Source organism: Suricata suricatta, chromosome 16 (genome assembly GCF_006229205.1).
Source record: "Suricata suricatta isolate VVHF042 chromosome 16, meerkat_22Aug2017_6uvM2_HiC, whole genome shotgun sequence".
Classification (NCBI taxonomy): domain Eukaryota; kingdom Metazoa; phylum Chordata; class Mammalia; order Carnivora; family Herpestidae; genus Suricata; species Suricata suricatta.
In genome coordinates this window covers 17,612,161-17,634,078 of record NC_043715.1, presented here as the reverse complement: position 1 = coordinate 17,634,078, position 21,918 = coordinate 17,612,161, and the positions used below count along the sequence as shown (strand labels likewise).

Below are 21,918 nucleotides of genomic sequence, written 5' to 3'. Positions count from 1 at the left end.
GTCAAGACTTCCGTTGCACCCGCCGGGATGGCTCGAATGGAGAGGGAGGGATCTGGGGCTTGAGGCTGCGGCCAGGAGTGGCCAAGCGAGTTGGCTCAAAGCCACTTCAACACCTTGTGAACCGAAGAGTTCAGCAAATATTTATTATGGTTCAGTTTTGTCGTCTAAAATGTGCAGTCTTCTAAAGCCAGGAGAAGTAACAGTACAAACTACACTCAATAAAGGTCACTTCCCTCACCCCTTCCCTCTGGCCACGCCCCGCCCCTAGACGCCAGACACTTGCGCATCGTAGCGTAATGACGTAAGAGCAAAAGACGACGCCTCCATCCCGACGTCCGTTTCCTAGGAAACGTGGACTCTACGTTCCACTCTCAGTCGCTGTCCCCTTGACGTCATGGTCAGGATGGGAGGGCGGGGCGAGTGCTACCGCCAGGGGCGGGGCAGCACGAGCCGGCCGGCCGGGGCTGTGCACCTGCGCCTCCGCGGGCCGCCTGGGGCACCGTCCCCAGCCCGCCCGGCCCCACCATGGCCAGGCCGCAGAGGACTCCGGCGCGCAGTCCCGACAACATCGTCGAGGTGAAGAGCAAAGTAAGGGCCCCTCTGGCCCCGGCTCCGGCCTCGGCCCTAGGCGCTTCCAATTCCCTTATTCTCCCTTTTCCTGGCTTCTTAGTCCCCACCACCTTTTTCTCACCTCCATCATTCATGTCCCATTCTCTGGGTTTTCCTCTTTTTCCTCCATCCATCCTCCTTTCCACTGCCGGCTTCTAGAGTCCCTCTGTGGCCTTGGTACCTGGAGGGCGGGGAGAAGACCTTGGACAGCGTCCCTTGTACTGGAGCTGAGGTCTGGGCACAAGGCTGCAGCTGTTGCGACAGCCCTTTCCGACCTCTAACACCCTCGAACCAGTGATGGGAAAGGGCACGGGCTCCGTGCTGACCTCTCCTCTCACCCATCCCCTGCCTCCAGTTTGATGCTGAGTTCCGACGCTTCGCGCTGCCCCGCGCTTCGGTGAGTGGCTTCCAAGAATTTTCGCGGTTGCTGCGTGCAGTGCACCAGATCCCGGGCCTGGACGTGCTGCTTGGCTATACAGATGCTCACGGCGACCTACTGCCCCTCACCAACGACGACAGCCTGCACCGGGCCCTGGCCAGCGGGCCCCCACCGTTGCGCCTGCTAGTACAGAAGCGGGGTGAGGAGGATGGGGTACAGTGGGCAGCCTCTGTGGGGTAGGACAGCAGGGCAGGTCTACAAGGGTTAGTCTATGCCCAGGGCATCCAGGCTTCCTTCACCCTCTTCAGTCCCTGCCCTTACCCTGACCTCCAAGTGGTAGGAAATGGCTACAGTGCCTCTTTTCCCAGGCCTGGGCCTGATGGAAAAGGGTTCAAATGGGAGAGCAGGGTCTCTGATCTCAGTACCCCCCTCCCTGTCCTGCAGCAGAAGCCGACTCCAGTGGCCTGGCCTTTGCCTCCAACTCTCTGCAACGGCGCAAGAAAGGGCTTCTACTTCGGCCAGTGGCACCCCTGCGCACCCGGCCACCGCTGCTAATTAGCCTGCCCCAAGATTTCCGCCAGGTTTCTTCAGTAATAGATGTGGACCTACTTCCTGAGACCCACCGACGGGTGCGGCTGCACAAGCATGGTTCTGACCGCCCCTTGGGTTTCTACATCCGAGATGGCATGAGTGTACGTGTAGCTCCCCAGGGCCTGGAACGGGTTCCAGGCATCTTCATCTCCCGTCTGGTACGAGGGGGCCTGGCTGAGAGTACAGGGCTGCTGGCAGTCAGTGATGAGATCCTCGAGGTCAATGGTATTGAGGTCGCTGGGAAGACCTTGGACCAAGTGACGGACATGATGGTCGCCAACAGCCACAACCTCATTGTCACGGTCAAGCCAGCCAATCAGCGCAATAATGTGGTGCGTGGGGCTTCTGGTCGTCTGACAGGGCCTCCCTCTGCTGGGCCTGGGCCTACTGAGGCCGAAAGTGATGATGATAGCAGTGATCTGGTCATTGAGAACCGCCAGACTCCCTGTTCTAATGGGCTGTCTCAAGGGCCTCCGTGCTGGGACCTGCGCCAGGGCCGCCTACTTCCCAGTGCCCGCAGCTCTCTGCCCTCCCTGGATCAAGAGCAGGCCAGTGCTGGCTGGGGAAGTAGCATGCGAGGAGATGGTAGTGGCTTCAGCCTCTGACAGGCAAGGATGCAGCCCCTTGCCACTCCAGGCTGCTGAGACATCGCAGGGACTTCCTCAGTGGCGGGTTTTAGCTTGCTCACCGGGGCCTCTTACTCTGGGGAACATTAAAGGTTTTCTACAAATGGAATCATGGTCTTTCTGTGCCCTAGCCCTAACATCCTCCATGTCTAACAATTTTTCCTTCTGCCCTGGACACGAGGCAGGACAGCAGGATGGATGAGGACAACAGAGAGAACTTCCTGTAGTCAAGGAGCAGGAGGGACATCAGGTTTTGCATTTCTAGGGTAAAAAAAGCTATTACAGAAACAAACCCCATTGTGTACAAAAGGTTTAATTTTGACAAAGTGATTAAGAGGCTGGGCTGGTTCTTCTACAGCCACCAGTGGCTGGGAAAAATGCTCTGGGGATACTGGCCACCCCACTGCTCCTATCTTTGGACTTCATTCCATGATGGGGCCTGATCCTGCCCTCTGCAACTGTGTGGCAATCCTCACCGAGGACCCCTATAAATGCCCCCATAAAGGGGGTTAGGCATCCATCTTCACGAAGACCTTGGGGCGGGAAAAGATCTTGATGGCCTCCTCTACCTGCAACAGCTTCCGGTCGAGCTCAGCACGGTGGCTCTGGGCCCGAAGCGAGTCTGCCCCAGCTGGCAGCACCACCAGCTCACGTAGCAACTGGCTTTGGCCTATAAGGGACCCAGGAAGAGTGCGTGTTGGGCAGGGGTGCATGGTCCCCAGTGGGTTCCTCATCCACTTCCCCCTACCCCTTGCCCATGGACTCACTCTGGAGCAGATTGCTCAGTGTCTCCAGCCGCTGGTTCTCAGGCATGCAAGTGTGACCAGGGGGCATGGCAGGGTCTGGCTGGCTATGCTGGCGGGCCTCAGCCTCCCGCCGCCACAGATCCCTGCGTTGCAACAAGCTGTGGATGCACATGCTCAACGTTGGTAGTCTCAGGGCGTAGGTTGTTTCCCACCCTCTATAGGCACCCCTCGCCCTGAGGGTTGGGCAGTGGGACCTACTAATGGGGCACGTGGCCCTTCTGCGTGGTATTGTAGTGCTCCTGGGCTTGCCGTTGCTGTTCCAGCACTTGTGCCAGGACCTGCAGCGAGCGGGAATGCCGCCGGGGGGCCCTCTTGGCAGTGCGGGCATTGTGGCTAATGAAGTCCACACCCAGGCCTGGCCCCTGTAGGACATGGCAAGCATGATGGGGCAGACAATACTGTGTTGTGCTTCTGAACCCCTCAGGATCCCTGCCCTACCTCCCGACCCTCACATATCCTCTTACCTTAGCATTGTGGCCTGGTGGGTTTAGCTGAGGACTGGGGGCACGGGGTGGTGGGAGGCCAGGGCCACAGCGGGAGTGTGCCCGAAGGAATTGGGCGGGCTCAGTTCTAGAGGCTGGATTGGGCTCCTGGGGGGTAGGGCAGAGCAGAGGAATCACCAGGCTGACGTCAGAGTCTTAAGCCAGCCATACAACTGAGCTTCTGTTCCTTCTGCCTGTGAGGATATTTCTATCTAGTCCTATTGGCCTCCTCCCTCTTGAAGAAGCACTTCTATCCATGAACATTTAAATATGTGTGTCTCTCACATCTTTAAGAAAACAACAAACCACTCCTCCTTCTACCTCAGTCCTGGCTTTGGCTACCATTCTCTTTTTCTCTCTTTCCTGGCCAAGTCTCCTGGCTCTGTCCCCACCAAGGTCACTCACAGCTGGCTTCCAAGCCATCAAATCCAGGGTCACTTCCCTGATCTCACTGTCCTCAGCCCAATCCTCAATAACTCCTGGGTCTCACTGCTCAGATCCAGACCTGACTCTCCATCTGCTTCCTGGACACACTCCTACCCCCTGGGAGTCCCACAAATGCTTCAGCTTCAACAAATTTGCATATGACCTTATTGTCTCTTCTTTCAATTCTGCTCCTCCTTCTGAGAACCCTGGCTAGAGAAATGGTATTACTATCTACGCAAGACAATCCCACCACTATACCCCTGCCCCTACCCTTCTCACTGCCCTTCGAAATAAAGGTTGAAAAATGTTTTCCTGTGTGTGTGTGTGTGTGTGTGTGTGTGTGTGTGTGTAATGATGTGGGTCCAGCTGACTTCTTAGCTTAAACTCATGCTCCTCTCCTTTCACAGTGACCTGAACACAACATCCCACTAAGCATAGTCCCTCTGGTCTTAGGACTTCTATCTGTGAGGTTCCATCTTACTAGAATGGTTCTCCTCAATTCTCCCCTTGCCTACTTCCTACTTGCCCCTCAGGATCACCCAAGCCATCACCACTTCTGAGGAAGCCTCCCAGCCTGACTCTGCAGCAGAACCAGCTCTTAGCCCCTGTTTCCCTAGTTCCCTGTGGTTTTCATCTCCAAAACTCAGATCAGAGTATAAACGCATGTTGGTCAACAAGATGAGCAATGCTTCTGGCTCTCCAAGGCAGGTACCTGCAGCTGGGCCTTGACCCGGGACTCCACTTTGTCATATTTGGGGGAGTGCCACAGAGCCTTCAGGGGCCTGGGCTGGCTCTGCTCCCGGCTGCGTTCCTGCTCACGGAAGCGCTTCTGGATCTCTTTGATCCGCTTCAGGTTCTCCTTCTCATGGTCTTTAGGGCCCTTCCCTGGGAAAAAAAATGTGGCCAGACTCTGCCCTACATATGGCCCGTGAGACCCAACTCCCACAGGCCCACACCCTGCTTCCTACAGAAAGATTTCCCTGATCCCTCCATCTAAAACAGTATACACAAACTCTACCTCATCACTTTGTTCCCTTCCTGACCTAGTCATTATCTGCTTCTCTCCCTGATTATTTTCTATATTCTTATTGTGAAATACACCATTTATCATCTTGTATATCATAGCCATCTCTTTACTTGTTTACTGTTTTTCTAGCACCTGTAAGGAGGGCACACAGTAGGCACTCAACAGACCACGTTTTGGTGATGCACGAATTCATTAAGCTGAGCTAGGGTTTCCCAGGGACTACTGCATTCAGTCCTCTCCTTTGAGGAAGTAGTGCATTTTCTCCTCCTTATATAGGCGGGGAAACTGACACTCAGAGAGGCAAACCCTGAGCCCAGATCTAGGGAGGCTTTTAATCTCGGGGGTTTGACCTCATCGTACTTGCTTCGCTGCCACTTCTATCCAAACTTACTCTTAGAAGAGGCTCCTGGGCCTAAGGAGATGCCCCCGAATTGCAGGAGCATTCCTCCGACGCCATGCCAACCACAGTCCAGGATCTCTCTAGTTCCAGGACCTATGCGGGGGCCGTGTGAAGGGGTGGCATCCAAGTCGAGGTCCGAAGTGAGCAAGTCCAGCTTCAGCGCATTTCCCTCAAGGCGTCCTTGGGCTGAGAAGCCAGATGGGGCCGAGCGCGAGGCTCAGTGGTGGATCAGAGCCCAAACCTCACTCGGGCCTCACCCAGCCGTGCCACTCCCTAACTCACCCGAGGCTGGCCGCCGGTAGTAGTCAGGGCAGAGCGTAGGATCTGGGGGGATTGGCCCAGAGATGCGGGAGGGGCCCTCGCACATGCTGCCTTCGCCTCCTGAAACGATGTACGAGGCCTGCTGGGCCACACATTTCCGGCCCCTGGTCCCTTTCTCAGCCCCGTGCCTCCTCCCGGATTCTGGACCCAGACCCTGACCCCAATGGTGCCCTCCATTCCCGGTCCCTGCCACGCCGTCTGACCTCGCCAGCGCTCGCTGCTTCCGCTCCTAACCCACTTCCTTGCTTCGTTCCCGACCCCTTCTCCGAAGCACTCGCACTACGGGCTCACCTGAGGAGTTTTGCCGCCGCCGGGCTTGCTGTTGCCGGGCAACAATAATTTCCGTCCCTGAGGTCAGGGGCCAAGGCCCCCTGACGCAAAGCCTTCTGGGGCTTGTAGTCCCAACTTGGGGTTGGGGGAGCAGAGCCGCGGTCAGGTACACTTCCCACCCACTTGCCCTCTCCGCCCCGCCAGTCTCTGGGGTCAGTGTCAGGTCCACAGGTCGGGCCCCTCACCCCGCTAGCAACCGTCGTGGAGATACTGACCCTGCGCAGCCGTGGCCTCAGCAGGGGCTGAGAGGTGGCCAGGGTCCCAGGAGAGGACGGCGGCGGGGCCGGTACAGCTCGTGGAGTCGCCTGGTGGCCACGCTCAGAGCTCTGAGGTGACTTGTCAGGCTGTGTGGTTTCCAAGCGCTTGTACGCAGTGCTCTACGAGGCCAAACTCTGTGCGAGGCCCCCTAACTGCCAGGACAAGCTCCACAGGCGTGAGGGGCATGGGCCGGTGCCCTTCATCCACGTTTGGTATTTAATGTTGGGTGTCTTAAGACTGATCCCTGTATCCTTTGCCTAATGACCATTTACCTATGTGTCACCTTTAGTGTCCAGTGATGGCAGACCAGTGCCTGGTATCAGACTGTGAGGCCTGCCTTGAAGACAAGTGCCCAACAGGCCCAGTCTCAGAGCCAGAGCTCCAGGAGGAACGACTCAAGCAGGAGGAAGAGAGCCTTAAGCTAGAGGTGGAGTCGCTAGAGGAGAGAGGCCCACCCAGGCCTATGGCCTCCATTGTGAGGCCCAGTCATGGTCTGAAGAGGAAGCCAGTCAAGTGAGGGGGCCTTTAGAGGGAAGGGCTAAAGGGCTGGTGGGGAGGTTGGGCTCACACCCTAGCAGGATCCCAAAATCCTGCACTCTTACACAGTGCATCCTTATCTCCTGCCACCACCATCACTTCTCACTCCCTCTATCCCTAAGGAGCCCTGGCATAGGAAACATCCAGAGAAGGGGTCTCATGCTTTGTAGGGTGGTAAGCTCGCATGAGCTTTAGTTCCCTGTCCAGCCCAGACCCTCACTGACCAGGAAAGTGACAAGAATCTGGGTCTTTCAAGGATCTGCGGTGGATAGGCAGGGTTATTCCCTGTGATCAGGGCACAGGAGCCAAAGCTGGAGGCTGGCTCCTTAGGCCTCCTGTCCCCCAGCCTCCCAGGGTCTGGCCACCAAGCCCATCCCAAGGCTGAAGCTGAGATGCCACAGGGACCACCACTGCAGAAGGAGGAATCAAACAGTAGCCAGACTGAGCCCTCACCATCTGCTAAACAGCACAAAAAAGCCAAGAAACGCAAGAGCCTGGGAGCTCCAGTGCTCCCAGCTATGGCCAGCACAGTGTCAGCACCTTCAGAGACCTTGGGGCTGGAACGTGAGTGGCAGCCCCTGGGCCCTCCCTTTCTCTCCTGTTTGATGGACCCCTCAGATGGGACAGCTTGGTGCTCCCGCCCCTGCCCTTCCCCGGGTCTTTGCAGGAAAGGCCCAGCGCCTGCGACCCCTGTACCAGTACATCAACTATTGCAATCCTGAGCTGAATCAGGCAGGGGAGGGGGACAGGGAGGCTGAAGCAGATGTGGAGCCTGAGTTGACGTTGGCCCTGGTCCCTGAGGAGGCAGGTGTGGAGCAACTGCAGGCTTTGCTGCCCGTGGCAGGTGAGCTGGGGTCAGGCCTCACTCTGTCCTGCCCCAGTACATTCGTGTCCCCCACCCATGCTCTGGTTCCCCTGGGAGAGGAGGTTGGAGAAGAGCCTGGGTGTTTGCCCAGGTTGGGGGTCAGCGGCCACCTCAAGGCTGAGGTGGATAAGTCAACCCAAGTGGACATCGACAAGATGCTGAGTGTTTGTGCTGCCCCACTCGTACCTCCACTCTCTCCTCAGTACAAGTGACTTTTCCGCCTCCACTGGAGGCTGCTTCTCCCAAGCCTGAACCAGAGCAGCAGCTCCTTCAGGAGGAGGGGGAAATTTGGCTCTTCTCCCTACTTGGGGCCTTGGATTTCCTGAAAATAAACATTTTTCCTTTTCTCAGACTTCATGATTTTCCAAATTAGATGGCTAAAGAGAGGCTGGGAAGGTGGGTGCAGGGTTTGAAGCCTGATTGGTCACCTGGATCACTCAAGAACTTGACAAAACTACAGGTTCTTGGGCACTATCCCAGACGTAACTGAATCTGCAGGAATGGGGCCTAGTTCTATCCATTTATTTTTTTAAAACTTTTAAAAAATTTTTTTTATTAATTTTTGATACAGAGAGCATGAGAGGGGGAGGGGCAGAGAGAGAAGGAGGCACGGAACACGAAGCAGGCTCCAGGCTCTGAGCTAGCTGTCAGCACAGAGCCTGATACGGGGCTCGAACCCCCGAACATGAGATCTGACCTGAGCCGAAGTCGGAGGCTTAACCGACTGAGCCACCCAGGCGCCCCTAGTTCTATCCATTTAAAGGCTCTTCACATGAACCTGAGGTCAGACAGGGTAAACAGTGGGGATGCAGAGAAAAGGAAAGGGACTCTCAGGTAACGGGAAGCAGGTGCGTGGCTTTGCTCCCTGTCTTGCAGGGAAGGGGCCTGCATTTTGTCTGACCTCAAAGGGACCAGTACTTGCGCTCTCCCACTTAAGTGTCAGAGTTCATTTGCCTGCCCCAAGAGTGGTGTCTCTGGAATGCTTTCCGCATACTGGGGACTACAACTGAACCAGACTTTGCCCCCAGAGTGGCCCTGCCAACAAAGGCATCAGTGACTTATATCCAGCAGCTGGGGGTGGTGGTGGTGGTGAATGTGAATGCTCTCCTGGGGCCCTGCAGCTTGGCCTTTTTGGAAACCCTCATATCCTGCCACCTCCTGGTCCTCCTGAATGTCCCTCAGATACCTTAAACATAAAGAATTTCAAATTAAATGAATAATTTCTCCTCCCTCCAATCCGCTTTCCCTCCTGTGTCTCATCTACACAATTGTTCAAGTCAAAATACTGGGTGTCACCCCAGAGCCCATCCTGTTCTTTGCTCATTGATTCCTACAAGCTAATCAGGCATCAAGGCTGGTGAATGTGCCCTCTTGATTGAAAACCTTTCGGATCTCATAGTCAGCACTCTTGCCCTGGGACACTGTTATCCCCAGGTGAGAGCTCACCAGTTTCCCTGCCTGTGGTCCCTTCCGCAACCAATCCATTCCACGGACCCTGATACACACACACCTGAACCTGATGGTGTTGCTTCCCACTGGCATCTTGCTCCTTTTGCTCCAAATGCCTTAAAACTTGCCCAGTGGCAGGGTGACTGGGTGGCTCAGTCAGTTAAGCGTTGGACTCTCGATTTTGGCTCAGGTTATGATCTTGTAGATGATCTTGCGCTTTGTGAGTTTGAGCCCCACATTGGGCTCCGTGCTGACAGTGTGGAGCCTACTTGGGATTCTCAGTGCCTCTCTCTCTGCCTCTCCTCTGCTCGCTCTCTCTCTCTCTCGGAAAAAAAAAAAAAAATCCCACAACTTTTCAGTGGCTTCCAAAAGTCCCTGATCAGTCATACCTTTCTTACTTTCACTCTGCACATGGGGCTTCTATTGCCTAAAATGCCTTCATTCCTTTACCCCCTCTACCTGACTAGTGCACTCTTACCTTGAAAACTCAGGGCCCTTTACTTCTTTGGTAAAGAAGTGGGTGAGCCAGGCAGCACCCAGTGTTGCCCTATGTCATAGCATTTACCTACTACTGCCGTTGTGGGTTAGAACTGTTCTTGGGACTAGGTTGTGAACTCAAGGGCGTACGTACATCATTGCACTGCACCCACCTAGCAGAGGGCCCCCATAAAAGGCACAAAGATAAGGAGACCAAGGTTGGGAGCTAAGGAAGTTGCAGAGGATTGGTCAGAATCTGAAAGGCTGAGGCCATGCAAAGTCCAGAACCGTGTGCAGGGCCCCTCAAGTAATGGTTTGGCAAGGTCATTGGAAGGGATAGGGTGGGCAGGCCCAGATGGAAGTAGAAAGAAAATGTACATCACCCTAGGCTGCTTCTACATTTAGGGGTCACTCAGCTTACTAGCCGGATGGCAAGGCTACAGGACAAGTCATGGGGTCAGGACATTATTTTTGTCCACACGTTTCCCTGGCTAGGTGATTAGACCACCCCAGAAGATACCATCCACAGGGACCATGCAGACCAAATCTTGTCCATAGGGATGATCATGGGTTCTCTGGGATTTTTCAGAAGTAAAGGGCTCTTCAAGATAACTGAGTTGACTGCCTCACTTTATGGCTGAGGGAGCAGAGGCCTGGAGAGACGTGGCCTTGCATGAAATCACACCCTGAGCACCTGGGGGGCAGTGCCTTTTCCTGAACCCTGCAGATTTGGGGACCTGAGAACTCTGGCTAAGGCCTGACCTAGGCCAGCACCGACAAGGAAGTTCTGTTTTTCTCTTCCAACAGATGGCATAGGAAGCAGTAACCAGCAAAGAACTGATCTATATTTGCAGGTCTATAACCTGATAGGTTTATCTAAGCAGGGTGAGTGACAGTAGCCACAGAAAGGAACAAGTAACTACTATTGTTCCTAGAAGCTCATTCTAAGGGGGAAATGTCGAGTTTTCCCGATACAAGGAGACAGGTATCACAGAAGAGCAGAGGACCCAGGATGAAAGGACCAAGGATGTGGGACCTTGGAGTGGGAGTGGGCACTGGGACTACCAGTTCGCCTAGGGAAGCAATGAAGAGGCAGCCCTTCAGCTGACTCTTAAAGGAGATTTGGGTGGCCTTCCAAGCAGGGGATACAACAGACACAAAGCCTTGCTAGTATGGAAAATGTCAGTCTCACGCAGGAGGGCCATTTAGCATGGCTGAAGCAGAGGCATGGACGTCAGGACACCAGGTTAGGCAAGTCTGGGAGTAATGAGAAGGCGTGCAGGCAAGGAGGGATCTTGGCCTGACATTTGAAAAAATTTTTTAATGTTTTATTTATTTATTTAAAATTTTTTAATGTTTTATTTATTTTTGAGAGAGAAACAACTTGAGCAGGGGAGGGTCAGAGAGAGGGGGAGACAGAATCCAAAGATGGGTTCCAAGCTCTGAGCTATCTGTCAGCACAGAGCCTGACGCGGGGCTCGAACCCACAAACCGCGAGATCATGACCTGAGCCGAAGCCAGACACTCAAACCGACTGAGCCACCTAGGCGCCCCTGTTTTATTTATTTTTGAGACAGAGCCTGAGTGGGGAGGGGCAGAGAGAGAAGGAGACACAGAATCAGAAGTAGGCTCCAGGCTCTGAGCTGTTAGCACAGAGCCCGATGCGGGGCTCAAATCCAACATGAGATCATGACCTGAGGCGAAGTCAGAGGCTCAACCGATTAAGCCACCCAGGCACCCCTTGGCCTGACATTTTGGAGAGGTCAGTTGGGCAGTACTGAGAAGGGCAGAATGAGGAAGGAAGAATGGGGACAGGGAGGTGAGGAGACTGTTGATTGTCTAGGTGAGTAGGAGGCCTACATCTGGTTGGGGGTTGAAAAATAAGCAAAAGTTATTTTGAAAGTTTTCTGGCTCTTCCTGTAAGTGACCTTAGGATATATCTGAAAATGGTTTGCTATTCACTTGACCTGGAAAACCTGACAAAATCATGCAAATTAAGAGGTTCAAATCTTTGAGTTCACTTTAAGAATGCTTGTGAAACTGCCCAGACCATCAAGGGTATGCATATCCGAAAAGCCACCAAGTATCTTAAAGATGTCACTTCGCAAAAGCAGTGTGTGCTGTTCCGACGCTACAACGGTAGAATTGGTAGGTGTGCCCAGGCCACACAGTGGGGCTGGACACAGGGTCGGTGGCCCAAAAAGAGTGAATTTTTACTGCACATGCTTAAAAATGCAGAGTAACACTGAACTTAAGGTTTTAGATGTAGAGTCTCTGGTCATTGGTCTGAGCAAAGCCCCCAAGATGTGGCATAGAACTTACAGGGCTTATGGTTGGATTAATCAATACATGAGCTCTCCCTGCCACACTGAGATGATCCTTACGGTGGGGGGGAGAAGATTGTTCCTAAACCAGAAGAGGAAGTTGGACAGAAGAAAAGTATATCCTAGAAGAAACTAGAGAAATAAAAACTCGTGGCCCAGGAGTAAATTCTGCATAAAATAAAAGCAGAGAAGGAAAGGAATGGAAAGGAAATGGAAAAAAATCAACTCAATTTTCAGAAGCTTGGAAAAACTTACTTTACTCTGACTCCAGGAAGATTCTGACATTTATGAAACAGGACCTGGGAGTTGACGCTGCCTTCCTCCAGGAGGGGGCGCTGCAGGACAAGAAGAATCCACATGCAGGCACAGTCACCCCAGAGGGCCAGAACCCTGCTGGCTTACTAGGCCACAGGCACCTGGGCCACTTTAAGGTACATTTCCTACCCAGGACCAACCCAAGAAATTTATAATGGTAAAGATGTCTGAAGGATGATCATGGACCTAGGTTCTGGGGAGTACCAACAGAGGACCCTAGGGTCCCTACAAAAGTAGCTGTGCACCAAGCCCACTGCATTCTGCCCTAGGACTTCTGGGAACCTGTCTTTGTCAACAAGGGGTTTGCTGTAGAGCCCTATAAAACCTAAGAAGTGCTACTGTGGGGCAGTAAACCTGAGTCCGGTACAACTGGGAAAGCTGCATGAGCTTTCTTAGTAAATCCCCCAAGTTAGGAGAGATCCCATCATCCTAGTAACACAGAGGGACTGACCTGGAGATGAGCTCATCACCCCAGGAGGAAGGGAGCAGCCTCTCTTTCTCAACTCTACCAGCATCCTGCCTTGCAGGGCTCTGTGTAGTGCACCTCCTAGTTGAAGACAGGTTGAGATTTCTGCTGCAGAGAGAAGGCAGTAACCTGGAGGGCAGGATCTGAGTGGGGAGGGGCAATGCCTGGGCACTCAGTCTCTGAGGTCTGCAGGTGCTGAGGAAAGAGTAGGTCAGGGCCAGGTCCATAGTCAGATGACCCTGACCATGCTCCTTTTGGCTCCATCACTTTTAACTTATAGGAGGTAAGTTAACTTTGTTCCTCTCTGCCTCAGTTTCCTGATTTGAATAATGACAACATTAATAGTAGAACCCCATAGAGTGGTTTGGATATTAAATGAAAAAATATGTGTGAAGTGTCTATGGGGGAAGGGGGAGAGGAGAGGAGTAGTCAATAAGCACACTTCCAGCACTAGCCGTTGTTATTTTAGCTCACAAGGACAAAGTTTGAAATCAGGACAACACACAGGAAAATAGGCCTGGTGACTTCTAGAAAGGGTGCCAAGAGGAAGGGGGAGATTTCCCTGAGCCTTTCTCTCTCTGGCAAGGAGCCCAGGGCAAGGCGGAGAGAGGGAAATTTAGAGAAGGAAGAGTTCAGTCTAGGCTTAATCCTGGCAGCCTGGCAGAGGAAATGAAGGGGTGTGTGTGTCCACTCCCCTGACCCACCTCACCTCCGAGTGACTTCATTAGAAAGCAGTCCCAGTGTAGAACAGTTAATAAAAAGCATGGTTGGTGACCAGCTAACGGTCAGGCAGGTTGGGCTGCACCTACTCCAAGGGGCAGTGTATCCAGCCTCCCCAGGACCACTCCTCCCCTCCCCTCTTCCAGGGGTCCCCAGAGCCAAATCCAAGGTTGCAGGAATAAAACTCTTCCTGACCTCCAGCCCAGGGAGGCCCTAAACCCTCCCTATCTTCCTGACATGGCAGGTACAACAGGCACCCATTAAGGAAGTCATGAGTTTTGTTCTGTGAGAAAAGATTTCTCCTTGGAGAACTCCTAGGATTCTGTTGCAACGGAATATGCCCACTAGACCGTGATGGATCCAGAGCAGGCAAGACCTGCTGTGGAGCCACAGGGAGAGAGAAAAATATAAATAATCTACAATAAACAAGACTCTCATTATTAAAGAAACCCAACTTACCAACCAACAACCACATGCCATAGTGTCAGACTTTCTGATTTATTTATTAACATTTATCAGATATTCCAGAACTCTCCCTGTCTCCTCTCCACCAAATCAGGGACCCTTTGCCCCAGGTCAACAGCCCCTGAGAGCTTACCTAATGAAGAATCCACTCCTCCCTGCCAGAGAAGGGGCAGCCTGGAGGCTGGAAGGGCCTGGTCATATGGGAAGGAGGGCAGGTGCAGATCCCTGAGGGATGACTTGCTGCCCTCACCATTCCTGAGATGCCCTAGCCCAGGAAGGGCATGAAAACAAGGCTTCTTGTCATTTTCCCTCAGGCCCGAGGAATCAGCCAAGCTGGGTCCTTGCTGTGCTTTCTCACCTAGTTAGGACCACAAATAGGCTAAAGCAACCTCCAAATCAAGCTTTTGCTGGCTCTGCTCACCAGCATGACTATGCAGAGACCTGGGGGCAGCTCCACCCGGGTACACGGTGGGAGCTGCTAGACCTCAGCTATGTCACCACCCTCCAAGTTTGAGGAGTAAATGAGTATTGGAGGGGATGTTTTCCCAATGCCACCTTGGGCTTCACCAGAACCCTGCCCAAGTTGACTCATTAAATGAAATATACTATGTGTGCAATGGCCAAGACCTCCTGTCTCAGCTTCTGGTCCCTCCCCATCCCCTCTGCCCCACGGCAGGGAGCCCAAGTGCAGGCTCACAGGTTATTCCGTTGTAGCGCTTCGCACAGGTTCTGGTTGGCATCAGGTTCTTCCGTCAGCACCTCCACGGCCTCCCACTCCCCAGATCTGCTTGACCTTTTGATGGCATCCACCACACTCTGCATGTACAGCCCATCCTCGAATGAGGCGGCCATGGAAACAGGGGTGTGGTCCCATGTGCGGCGGTCCCCCTGCCCCTGGAAGGACTGGCGCAGGGCCTGCACCATGTAGACCATGCCCTTCAGGTAGAGCACTGGGACATCCTGGGGCCCCTGCTCAGGCAGCCCCGCACCCACAGCCAGTGAGTCCCTCAGGAGCAGCTCCTCTTGCGTGGCAGAGTTCTTTTGCCCATAGAGGTCAGCTCCTCTGGCAACAAGGCGTCCTGCAGAGCCCACCACCATGACCTCGTGCACAAAGGCACCCGGCATGTTGAAGTTAAGTGTTACTGTGCTGCACACGCCTCCACCCATGAGCATCTGGAAAAAGCAGAAGTCATCACTGGTGACATGTCGGATGCCACGGATGGCTGCGTTCTGCCTCACAAAGGTCTTGAGGAGCCCATGCACCTTCTCAGCTCTCCGGCCAGTCAGGTGGGTCAGCAGGTCCACGATGTAGGTGCCCATGGTGTGCAGGCCCCCGCCGCCCATGAGCTCGTCGCAGATCCAGCCATAGTTGGGGCTGAGCAGGCTGCCTGAGTAGATGCGGGCATCGCAGATCATTACTGCGCCCACGTAGTGCTCTGCGATCAGCTGCTTCATGCGCACGAAGGCAGGCAGAAAGCGCAGCACATTCCCCACCAGGCTCATCAGCTGCGGGTAGTAGCGTGAGGCTGTCACCATCCGGAAGGCATCCACCGAAGTTGCTGCCTTCTCACAAACCACATTCTTCCCAATACCTGAGAATAAAACACACCAAAAAATCTCAAAGTTCCAAGGGATTTACATTGAGGGGAAGAATCTTTTTTTTTAATGTTTTTTATTTTTGAGAGACAGAGAGAGAGAGAGAGAGAGAGTGCAAGCAGGGGAGGGTCAGAGAGAGCAGCAGATACAGAATCTGAAGACAGCCTCCAGGCTCTGAGCTAGCTGTCAGCACAGAGCCCGACGCGGGCTCCAACTCACGAACCGTGAGATCATGACCTGAGCCGAAGTCAGACGCTTAACCAATTGAGCTACCCAGGCGCCTTGAAATCTTTTCTTGAAGGCAAATGAACTCGGAAAAGCCTCCTCAATCAGATGGTGGCCTGGGACAAGAGGAAGATGACAGTTTGGATAAAAATGGTACTTGGTGACTGGGACTGGAGAACAAGCTATAGGCTGCAGAGAGGAATAAATTCTTAAGGGAAAATAAAAGGAGTAGAGGTAGAAGTTGCAAACCAGGAATGGGAAGTAAAGAGAGGAGGTACAGTATGTAATTTTATGGGGCACCTGGCTGGCTCAGCTGGTTGAGTGTCTGACTTCAGCTGAGGTCATGATCTCACGGTGAGTTGGAGCCCCGCATCAGGCTCTGCGCTGATGGTTCAGAGCCTGGAGCCTGCTTCAGATTCTGTGTCTCCCTCTCTCCACTCTCCCCCACTCATGCTCTGTCTCTCAAAAATAAACATTAAAAAAATTTTTTTTAATGTAATTATGTGCCAATCTGGCTAGGCTGTGGTGTTCATCAAATACCAGTCAGGACAGTGCTGGGAAGGTATTTTTTAAGATGTGAATAGCATTTATTTATTTATTTATTTATTTATTTATTTATTTATTAAAATTTTTAAGTGTTTCTTTTTGAGAGAAAGAGAGAGAGGCAGAGAGAGAAGCAGGCTCTAGGTACCGAGCTGTCAGCACAGAGGCTGACACAGGGCTCCAATTCATGAACTGAGAGATCATGACCTGAGCCAAAGTCAGACATTCAAACGACTGAGCCACTCAGGCACTCCTATTTATTTATTTTTTGTTGAGAGAGAGAGAGAGAATGAGAATGAGAATGAATGAGAAGCAGGGCTCGAGCTCACCTGATGCAGGACTCGAACTCATGAACCATGAGATCATGACTTGACCTGAAATCAGATGCTTAACTGAATGAGCCACCCAGGAGTCCCTGGATGTGATTAGCATTTATACCAGTAGATTTTGAGTACATCAGATCACCCTTCACAGTGTGGGTGGGACTCATCTAATCAGTGGAAGGTCTTAAGAAAAAAAGATCAATTCCATGGAGAGGAAGTAATTCTGCCTTCAGACTCAAGTCTGCAACATCAACTCTTGCTGGAATTTCTGTTGTCCTACACTGTGGATTTCAAATTTGTCAGCTCCTACAATCATGAGCTGATTCCTTAAAATAAATTCCTCTCTCTATATATACCCTCATTCTCTGGAGAACACTGCCTAATACACATGGGTTGGAGAGATGGACCACGCCTGTGTACCTTCATACATTTAGGAGATCACCATCTTTGGGTGAAAGAATTTAATCTATATTCTGGGGGATGGGCTGGCTCTGTACTCTCAGTTGTAATTGCAGAAAGGTGTCTAAGATTTCATAAAGATTGTTCTCTAAAAACACTGATCCAACAAGTTAGTGTAGTCCAAGGCCAGAAAATGTATGGCTCTGGTAGGAAGGCTAAGGAAGTAAAATTATCCCTTCTGCTCTCATGCCTGTTCTGAGTATATACTGTAGCTGGGATGGACTAAGAAAGCCCCCCCCCCCCACCAAAAAAGGCTAGAAAAAGCCCTAAAGAGAGCTGGGACTGAGCAGCTTCTGCTGTTTTAGGAAGCAGAAAAACAAATCAATGCTCTGTGTTTTAAGATCAAAGCTCATGAGGGTATGAGCAGCCACAAGACAACAAAATTTAGGATATTCCTGAGAGCTTGGGGTGTGAGTAGAAGTCCTATGATAATACCTCTACAGATATAGGGAGTTCCAAACCAAGAGGAGAGGTCCTTGCACTGGGGACTCGCAGGAGGGGGCCCTGCAGGGAGAATAGCCCCTGAATGTTATCATGATCTGCTCTTAGAGAATCTCCAATGCTTCCCCACACATGTGAGATTTTAGGATTAAGGATTGTAGAATCACAATATTGGGTGATAATTTGGCCACTTGAATGAAGAACACATACAGCTGACCAGGGAAGTAATGAGGAAATTAGATTCTCAGACACAAAACAAACATCTCATCTGAGAGCTGTAGCTCTGGCCAACCTAGAAACGACCTGCTGTAACTATTCACTGCAGGAATTGGGGTGGACACTGCAGCATGGGGCAGAAAGGAGGTGGGCTGGGGGGGGGCAAGGACTTTTGTGGCTCCTGGGAGTTTGGTGACGGTAAAACCAGGATAAGGACATTTCTGGTCCATGTCATGAGAGGTCAGGGAAAGGGGAGAGACCTCCCTTCTAAAGCCTAAACAACAGGAATGCTTTTTAACTTAGGACTCAGTAGTATTATCAGTAGGGGAGCTAAAGGACATCTTAAGTTAAACAGCTCTTATAGGCCAGCTGCACAGGGTCTTTAACTTTAGGTGGACCTGGGTTGCCCTGAGAGACATATTTATTTATCTAGCATTTCTGCTAGGAAACCAAAGGAGAGATTAGAGAAGGTAGGAACTGATTTTTTTTGTTTCCAGCAAGTGGGAAAAGCATGAATGCTGAGTGCTTGTTATGAGCTCAGATTTTTTGAAGGGTGAACAAATTTCAAGCTGCAACCCTTTCTCGAGCTCATATTCCCCAGATTACCCAGGAGTGAAGTGCCCCAGAGCACCTCAGTTGGTTAAGTGTCCGACTTCAGCTCAGGTCATGATCTTGCAGTCTGTGAGTTCGAGCTCTGCATCAGGCTCTGTGCTGACAGCTCAGAGCCTGGAGCTTGTTTCGGATTCTGTGTCTCCCTCTCTCTTTGCCCCTCACCCACTCATGCTCTGTCTCTCAAAAATGAATAAATGTTAAAAAAAAAAAAAGAAGTGAACTTCATGGTCACAATATGCTCAACGACTCTTCTGGGGTTTGAGTGGGTGGAGCCTCAAGGCAGGTCCAGCTGACATGAGCTCTCCCAGTCCCACCAACTTGGCTCTGGAATAGCGTGTCTATAAGAACAGACCAAGGAAAGACTCATTCACACCCTCCTCCTCCTGATAGCATAGATGTAGAGAGAAGACAGATGACCCTGCTTCATTGAGGGCTGGGACATAAGATTCCAGAGGCTTTGGTCATTCCTGTCCTTCCTGTTTACATTAAAAGATAAAAGTCCACTGCTTTCCTATGCCAGGAACCAGAAAACAGCAGGTTTGTAGCCAAAGAACCCTGGGATTTCCTCTTTCTTCCTACACAGCTGGGCAATGGTCTCTGTGGGAACCCTAATGTGTAAGAAGACTGAGCCTCTAGAACTGTCTCTGGAGACACCTGGCCTCCCCAGCCTCTATTCATGCCACAGGGAAGGCAGGAAGTCAAGTGACCACAGCAGCTTGATCCCCTTGAACGAGCCGTCTGTTAAAGTGTTGGCGTAGGCCTACTTCTAAACTCAATCTGAAAGCCATCACCTGCCCTCCTAAGAATCTAGTATCCAGTAAACAGCTCCAGTGTCACACGTCCTTAGAGTGCTCTCTGGAAAAGACGAACCATCTACAATTTTTGGCCAAAATGTAGATGCTCCCAAATCCACAACCAGGCACTCATGTTCTTGCTCACTCCTGTGAACGTTTATCTTTATCAAAGCATTAGGCCAGAGGTGACAGGCATCCTCTTCTCCTCAGAACAAGGGAGACAAGTAGCAGAGGCTTGGACTCTCCACCATGGTAGTGGCCAGGAGGAATGGTCATGCCTGATGGGATACCAGTTTCTGGGCCCAGAGATCTCTGACTGCATCAGAGAAATATTTTGCTCCTATCACCTTACGTTAAAAAATTTCTCTGTCAATTAAGTATACGCTACCTGAACTGTCTCATTTACTTTGTAATGTGTGTAATCTCTAGTCTCTTCAATTGAACTGTGACATCTGAAGGCTCTGATGCCAACATCAAGAAGGCATTAAAACAAACAAAACAAAACAACAAAACTGCTGGATGACTATTTACTGGCTTACTTGCCTATTAAATTAGATTCTAATTTATATTAGAAAAAGAGAAAATGTCACCTACAGTTGACAGGGAAGAGAGGCCCAACAGGAATTGCAGGAGAACAGCTCAGCAAGCCCTGCACTGCCTTTTGCTTCCCAAGCGGGCAGACATGAGAGCTGGCTGTCCTGTGGAAGCTGTCAGGGAAACCCAGCACTATCAGAGGGCCTTCCTGCCTTCTGGAACACAAGATTGCAAAATTTGGCAGGAAGGGTGTGCACTCAATCAAGTGAAGGGATAATGAAACATGGGAAATGGCCTCATTACACACCCACCTATGCCTCCTTTCTGAGGTGTTACGTGCCACGGAAATGGAAGAACAAACACACCAGTCACAATCAATTTTCCACTGCCCAAGTCTTTGAACTCAGACTTCAAACAGGCCAAATTTACATCGCATGAAATGTAATGATCTCTGGCCCCTGTGACAGGACAACTCTCAAGGCATTTGCTTAATTTTTGCGCAGGGAGTTACTTATGAGAGGTGCGGAAGCCTGGAGCATTTCTTTCCACAGCTGAAACACTCCCAGTGTGCCCTCCCCAGAACGGCTCTAAGGGTGAGTGCTGTCCCAGAGTACTATTACCTGCAGGCCAAAGCCCAAGAAGGACCACAGAGGCCCAAGAGGAGACTAGTGACACGCAAGACACCACCCAGGGGGAGACACATCCTGCCCTTGCTATGTCCTGACTATCCGTACCTAGAGCCTTCACAGATATTTGCCGGGTGAGTGGAGGGGGGATATTGATGCACACAAGATCCACGTCTTGATGCAGCAAGACATCATCGGTCCGGCTGGTGTAGAAGGTGATGTTCATCTCCTCGGCAAGCTGCTTTGCTTCCTCCTCAGTCTTCCCCCACAGGGCCTCCACGGTGAACCCTTCTGCCCTCAGCAGTGGGACCAGAACCCGCGCAGAGCTGCCGGTCCCAAACACGCCCACTCCTGGGAGCATCTTCATGCCGGCTTCTCTGTTCACCAACTCATCTCCTCACAAAAGCCTCCAGCATGAATATGACCTTCCCACAGTCCTGGTCAAACATGGCTCCTGGAACAGCAAGCATTATACTGGCTATTAGTGGATGGCACACTCGGCTGAGGCTATCTTCTGGATTTATGTGGAAGCAACAAATTCTCTGCCACGAAAGCACAAATGAAATACTGCTCCAAAATGAAAAGCTTCAAAAGCTTTTCCCAAGGAAAGGATATTAGCAATGTACACATCTACTGAAAGGAAAAATGAAAAATGAGTAAAGCTGGGTGAAAGCTCTGTTCTGTTACTTAATGTTTTGTGTGACTTTGGGCCTTAATTGTAAAAGTTCATGATTCTATGATATTCTATTAGAAAAAGGAAAAGAGGAGTGGGAAACAAAAACCAATACAAGTCAGAAGAGAACTACCTAAGTGCTATGTAGATTATAATTTAAAAGTTTGTGGTAACAAGCATAGAGAATGTTCACTAGAAACAAAAAATATTTTTTTTTTTTCAAAAAAAAAAATATTTTTTTCCAACTACCAAACTGGCAACAACAATAACAGGAAGTTTAAAATGGTATTTTTTGTATAAGGATATTTACTCCAACATTGGCTATGATATGTGAAAAACTGGGAAACAATCTAGATGCTGAATAACAGTAATGAGTAAGATAAGTAACACTATGCAGTCACTGAAAACCATGGAAATAGAAAACCCTCAATGACCTAGAAGACATCACCACAGGTTCACTGAAAGGGGGAAAACAAAACAATATGTGAAGTATGATATCCATTTTTTTAAAGCACAGAGGATATATGAATGAAAACATACAAGGATATCTATATTATCTGTAAACATATTTCACACATGACACTAGAAGGACTAGAATATACCTGAATTTAATAATAATCACTCAAATTCTGGGATCATGGATGAATTTTGTTCTTCAAACTTTGCTAAATTTTATACAATGAATATGTCTTACTATGGTGGAATTTCTCCTTCAGATCACCAGGGTTATTAAATGAAATAAAGAACATGGGGTGCCTGGTGACTAAGTCGGTTAAGTGTCCAACTTCAGCTTGGGTCATGATCTCATGGTTTGTGAGTTCAAGCCCCACATCAGGCTTTGTGCTGACACCTCAGAGCCTGGAGCCTGCTTCAGATTCTGTGGCTCCCTCTCTCTCAAAAATAAATAAAAATATTTAAAGAAATTTTTAATGAAATAAAGAACAAATAAGTCTTCTTGGAAACCAAGGTGAGATTTAGGTGTGCTCATGGTATCAGGTTTCCC

The 21,918-nt window shown here is 50.9% G+C and overlaps 4 protein-coding genes across 11 annotated transcripts in view; 2 read left to right on the top strand and 2 right to left on the bottom strand.

Annotated features, from left to right (window-relative positions):
• The first annotated feature begins 434 nt into the window (after positions 1-434).
• PARD6A (par-6 family cell polarity regulator alpha) lies at positions 435-4,228 on the top strand. 2 transcript variants are annotated; one of them, XM_029926567.1, is made up of 3 exons: positions 435-588; positions 965-1,187; positions 1,433-4,228. In XM_029926567.1, the coding sequence occupies exons 1-3, from the start codon at positions 526-528 to the stop codon at positions 2,182-2,184; spliced, it is 1,038 nt and encodes a 345-aa protein (XP_029782427.1). In that variant the 5' UTR covers positions 435-525; the 3' UTR covers positions 2,185-4,228. The 2 variants fall into 2 exon arrangements, with proteins under 2 accessions (XP_029782427.1, XP_029782428.1); XM_029926568.1 differs by having other exon boundaries at positions 436-588; positions 1,436-4,228.
• On the bottom strand, positions 2,503-6,008 carry ENKD1 (enkurin domain containing 1). 2 transcript variants are annotated; one of them, XM_029926565.1, is made up of 8 exons: positions 5,959-6,008; positions 5,629-5,727; positions 5,338-5,532; positions 4,632-4,804; positions 3,476-3,601; positions 3,210-3,373; positions 2,973-3,109; positions 2,503-2,875 (listed from the first exon to the last, which is right to left on the bottom strand). In XM_029926565.1, exons 2-8 carry the CDS (start codon positions 5,711-5,713, stop codon positions 2,715-2,717), a joined length of 1,041 nt encoding a protein of 346 aa, XP_029782425.1. In that variant the 5' UTR covers positions 5,714-5,727; positions 5,959-6,008; the 3' UTR covers positions 2,503-2,714. The 2 variants fall into 2 exon arrangements, with proteins under 2 accessions (XP_029782425.1, XP_029782426.1); XM_029926566.1 differs by having other exon boundaries at positions 5,871-5,995.
• Positions 6,008-8,009, top strand: C16H16orf86 (chromosome 16 C16orf86 homolog). 3 transcript variants are annotated; one of them, XM_029926570.1, is made up of 4 exons: positions 6,008-6,103; positions 6,545-6,768; positions 7,139-7,356; positions 7,460-8,009. In XM_029926570.1, exons 2-4 carry the CDS (start codon positions 6,554-6,556, stop codon positions 7,867-7,869), a joined length of 843 nt encoding a protein of 280 aa, XP_029782430.1. In that variant the 5' UTR covers positions 6,008-6,103; positions 6,545-6,553; the 3' UTR covers positions 7,870-8,009. The 3 variants fall into 3 exon arrangements, with proteins under 3 accessions (XP_029782430.1, XP_029782429.1, XP_029782432.1); XM_029926569.1 differs by having other exon boundaries at positions 6,049-6,328; XM_029926572.1 differs by lacking the exon at positions 6,008-6,103 and adding an exon at positions 6,413-6,467.
• A 5,878-nt stretch (positions 8,010-13,887) lies between these two features.
• GFOD2 (glucose-fructose oxidoreductase domain containing 2) overlaps positions 13,888-21,918 on the bottom strand; it is a 38,049-nt gene continuing 30,018 nt past the window's right edge. For 3 of the 4 annotated variants that reach the window (XM_029925090.1, XM_029925092.1, XM_029925091.1), the window contains exons 2-3: positions 20,351-20,696; positions 13,888-15,465 (exon numbers count right to left, since the gene is read on the bottom strand). In XM_029925090.1, the coding sequence (XP_029780950.1) occupies positions 14,567-15,465; positions 20,351-20,609 (1,158 nt within the window). In that variant the 5' untranslated portion in view covers positions 20,610-20,696 and the 3' untranslated portion in view covers positions 13,888-14,566. The remainder of the gene's footprint in view (positions 15,466-20,350; positions 20,697-21,918) is intronic. The other variant, XM_029925093.1, reaches the window with a different exon arrangement.